The 4,807-nt window shown below is 45.6% G+C and overlaps 1 protein-coding gene across 1 annotated transcript in view; it reads right to left on the reverse strand.

Annotated features, from left to right (window-relative positions):
* The window catches only part of LGI2 (leucine rich repeat LGI family member 2), an 18,482-nt gene extending 17,434 nt beyond the window's left edge, over positions 1 to 1,048 (reverse strand). The window contains exon 1 of the mRNA XM_019470210.1: positions 984 to 1,048. Coding sequence (XP_019325755.1) covers positions 984 to 1,048 — 65 coding nt within the window. The remainder of the gene's footprint in view (positions 1 to 983) is intronic.
* Between the last annotated feature and the right edge of the window lie 3,759 nt (positions 1,049 to 4,807).

Here is a 4,807-nt window from a genome sequence, read left to right on the forward strand (position 1 = left end):
CCCGCCGGGAGGCAGAGCGCGTCGGTGCCCCCCGCTCCCGGGTGATGCTGGCCCGGAAATTATTTTCTTGCATGTTCTTGCAGAATCATCCAAAAAACCCCCAAAAATGGGGGTCAGAAGAATCGCTCGATCAACGTACGCCTTAACGTCAGGACGGGTGTTTACGCAGGGATTCGAAGTTTACTTTAAAAATGATGATAAAAAAAATGATGATAAAAAAAAAAAATCGGCTGAAATGGTACAGCTTGTCAGAGCAACCTGTGCTAGCGGTTGAGCTCTGTCGCTGGGACGAGTTATTTTCCTCCTAGCTAGCCTGAATTTTGTTAGGAAAATCTCATTAGTCTTCGTAGTGTGGAGTTGTATGAACTTTCTTAAAATATATACAGTTTACATTGTATACTGCATAGTCATTAGTGTGAAGTTGTATGAGCTTTCTTGAGATAGACAGATATATATAGTTTACATTGTACACTGCGTAGTCACGCTTACTCAAGGACCCCAGCTTATTGCGAGGAAGAGGAGGACAGCCCCCAGCCTGAAGGAAAAACGATACCCCTTGGACTAGTGAGGTAACACCAGCATCCTCGCCCCTCTAGCACCTCCCTGAAACCCTCCCATCGTCTGGCATCATAGTAACTGTAGCAAGACCGACGCCACAGACGTCTAGATCAAGAAAGAAGCAGGTGGATGATGACGCCATACAATTACAGTTGCTTTGCAAAACAGTTGTGTGTGCGTTAAGTAGCGATTGATCAAATCATGTTGCATCTGAATGCCTGAAAGGTATAAGAACCTTGTGTAAAACCGCATTCGGGGTGCCCTGATTTGATCAGGACACCTCATGAGCATGAATAAAAAGCATTACTCTTGTAACTCTATCCTTTGCGTCCGAGTCTCTCTCCTTGGTCGGCACGGGCCGGTTGTGAAATTTTCACGACAATTTCCGCTGCTGTGCCTTGTGTCTGCTGCCTCTCGCTGTTTACTGTGCAGCTCCAGCATAGCCTCCCGTTAGGTGGTTGAAGACAGCAGTGAGACTCCTCTTCTTCATGTTGAGCAGACCCAGGTCTCATCATTTCCACCCATGCATAATCCCTCCGGGAGGAAAAAATTCAGAAAGCATGAGCAACACCTGAGTGAGCGGGTTAATTCCTTTATCGTCTGATTAGGTAGAAACAAAGCAGAGAAATTATTTGAGGTCAGTGGTATTCCCAGTTTTCTTTGCTTGGTTTTATCTTTCCAGTGATTTTAATGATTCGTGTAATACACCTCTTCGCTGGAGCTGTTACGCACCACATCTGCATCTTAACTCAACAACCACAATACTCTCAGGATGTTTATTTCGTTGGCAAGCAGACAGAAATTGTTGCGAACCGTGAGCCCTGTTGGATTTTCCTGTCGTTCTCTTCTGGCTGGGTCACGGGTGCTTTATCCTGACGTCACTGTAAACCCCCCCAAAATAAATACAAGAACAGTACCAGAAATCAAAAGCTTTTGATACTGTCTCTCACAGTATCCTTTTGGACAAAATGCCCAGCACACAGCTAGACAAGTCCATAATACATTGGGTGAGCAGCTGACTGACAGGTCAGGCTCAAAGAGTTACAGTAAATGGGGTTACATCAGGCTGGCAGCCAGTCACCAGTGGGGTTCCCCAGGGCTCGATTTTAGGGCCAGTGCTCTTTAATGTTTTTAGAAATGATCTGGACGCAGGAATCGAATCTACGTTAAGTAAGTTTGCCGATGATACTAAACTAGGAGGAGCTGTGCACTCCCTCGAGGGTAGAGAGGCCTTACAGAGAGATCTGGATCGGCTAGAGAGCTGGGCAGTCACCAACCGTATGAAATTTAACAAGAGCAAGTGCCGGATTCTCCACCTGGGATGGGGTAATCCTGGTTATACATACAAATTGGGAGACAAGAGGCTGGAGAGTAGCCCCACAGGAAGAGATCTGGGGGCTTGGGTTGATGGCAAGTTGAATATGAGTCAACAGTGTGCCCTGGCAGCCAAAAGGGCCAACCATGTCCCGGGGTGCATCAAGCACAGCATAGCTAGCTGGTTGAGGAAGGTGATTGTCCCACCCTACACAGCACTGGTGCAGCCCCACCTCCAGTACTGTGTGCAGTTTTGGGTGCCTCGATATAAGAAGGACATCAAACTATTACAGTGTGTCCAGAGGATGGCGACCAAAATGGTGAAAGGTCTCAAGGGCAAGACTTGCAAGGAGTGGCTGAGGTCACTTGGCTTGTTCAGCTTGAAGACAAGAAGGCTGAGGGGCGACCTCATCGCAGTTCTACAACTTCGCAAGGGGGGCAGCGGAGGGGGAGGTGCTGATCTCCTCTCTCTGGTGACCAGCGACAGGACACGAGGAAATGGAATGAAGCTGCGTCAGGGGAAGTTCAGATTGGGCATTAGGAAAAGGTTCTTCACTGAGAGGGTGGTTGGTCACTGGAACAGGCTCCCCAGGGAAGTGGTCATGGCACCAAGCCTGTCAGAGTTCAAGGAGTGTCTGGATGACACTCTTAGTCATATGGTTTAGCTTTAGGTAGTCCTGCGAGGAGCAGGGAGTTGGAGTTGATGATCCTTATGGCTCCCTTCCAACTTGAGATATGATTCTATTATTCTGTGATTCTATGAAATAAAAAAGGCACAACAATAACTTCCCAAAATGGTAGCAAAGTTGTGATGTTCCTATGAACCAGACAAGACATTTCTTCATGAAGCATGGCTGCTGTGGCCATCCAGGGATGTCACTTTGGGAAGCCTTTGATGTGTCCACCCTTTCCAAGTGGCATCAACACATGGTCAGGAAATGCAGTCTGGGGTTTGGTATTGCTACAAGGTTTTAAATGTCCGCAAATGCCGTATTGGTGTGTAAAGCACCTTCTCTAAAAGATACACACCTATTTCACCCCAGAGCCTTTAAGATCCCAATTCCACAACTAAATTCTGCAACTTTTATTCGTGCTGAGCCATTTCGTGCAGACCTCTCAAAATCTCGGGGCACTTTTCAGAAGGGAAGCCTGTTTGCCTGCTATCACTCCCCACAATTAATTTTGCAGACAGGGTGTTTTCTGATTTAACTGCAATTTATGTGGTGATCATTTCCCCCTCCCCGGGGAAGAGGAAGGAGGATTTTCTCTCGCTCTCCCCACCTGGGGCGTTTCATGCAGCTTCGCCTGCAGCAGCCCTGCTCCACTCAGTCAGGGGCTGCCAGGCACAGACCACGCTCTCTGGGGGTCTCAGAGACGTCAAGGAGCCAGAGGAGGATGAGGTGGAAGGGGAGGCAGGTGCAGCAGGGCTGGGGTACTGCGCAGGAGGGAGCCGGCGTGGAGAGCGAAGGCTTCGTCAGAGGCTGAGGAGAGAGCCTGGAGCGCCGGCAGGACACAGCGGACGGCCCTGTCTTGCTGAAACTTAAAATGAATGATTGTTTCAGAACATTCAAATGACAGAAAACAGGTGTGTGGGGGGGTTTAGAAATATAAATATGCATATACATACGCATGTATAAATTTCCTTAAAAGAACATTAAAAAATTGCTTGTTTTAAAAAGTGATGTCTATTGTATCCATACAGTAGCCCTGCATAAAAATGAAATCCTGTCTCTTCTTTGAGAAGAAAAAAGGCGTTGAAATAGAGCACCAAAGAACAAGAAATAACACTGAAATATGCATTCTGTTGCTTTCCTTCAAATTCCAGTTCATAGGCTCAGGTGATTTTTTATGTAGACTTGCAGGTGCATCCATTTAAGTCACGCCACAAATAAATGCAGTCAACTGCGTATGAATGATTGTGCTATCAGATACCCATAGATAAAATGGCATTTTGAATGGGTAACACAATCAAAGAAGCACTCAGACAGCATGTCAATGGGCACGATATAAAAATCTGAACAGAAACGTGAGGTGCAAGGAAAAGCCATGTCTTTAAACAGCCACCAAAACCAAGTGTGCAGGGGAACATGCGGGTCCCCTGGGAGACCGCAGGTACCCCAGTGCAGACATGTACAACGGTGCACGTGATCCTCCAAGTGGACGTTAAATGGAAAATATTCTGATTCCCAGGTGAGTACGGCTCAGACATCTTGTCACTTTGATGTATTACGTTAACACCGTCATTCCTGCTAACACAACGACTCTTTCTCTTTTCCAAAATCTCGGATATTTATCTTGAATTGCAAAGAGAAATGGAAGCAGATGAACATTTAGGAGCACATAAATATTAAAATAAATACCCTGATGTGAAAGTTGTCAGCTCTGTTTCTTCAAGATCAGGAAGGTATTTCTCACACTGTCTCATTTTTGCTTCTCAAACCTTTTTTCATAAAACCCCTGCTTCATTGAGTATAAAATTAATGTAAATGCAATGTAATGTAATGTATTAATGTATTTTTCCAGTAGCTTGACAGAAGTGGACAGTAGTGGACAGAAAGCTGCTGATTGGCTCACCACATACAAAATGAGAAGTATGGAAGGGAAGAACACTTCAACCTTTTGTCTGAGAAAATTTAATTTCTAGGTTAATTTGCATATAAAAATGAGTTTTGTTGGATCACGACCGACCACCTGCCCAAAGTAAGAAATTTGTAAAAAATGGTGGGTGAGAGGAAAGTATGTCAGTAGAAGTGTTCCCACTATGAGGACTCTTAATTGCTTGTGACCCTGCTGTGGAAGAAGGTACGGGAAAATTAATGCTCTGAGCAATATTCATCTTGCTGAGTGTTTTTCTTTCTTTCTTCACTCATGGTTGATGTGACCTTTTTGGACTCCAACTGCTAGAGGAGATGTACTGCAACATGCAGAGTACATT

This window comes from Aptenodytes forsteri, unplaced genomic scaffold, assembly GCF_000699145.1.
Source record: "Aptenodytes forsteri isolate BGI_AS27 unplaced genomic scaffold, ASM69914v1 Scaffold333, whole genome shotgun sequence".
In the NCBI taxonomy this organism is placed as follows: domain Eukaryota; kingdom Metazoa; phylum Chordata; class Aves; order Sphenisciformes; family Spheniscidae; genus Aptenodytes; species Aptenodytes forsteri.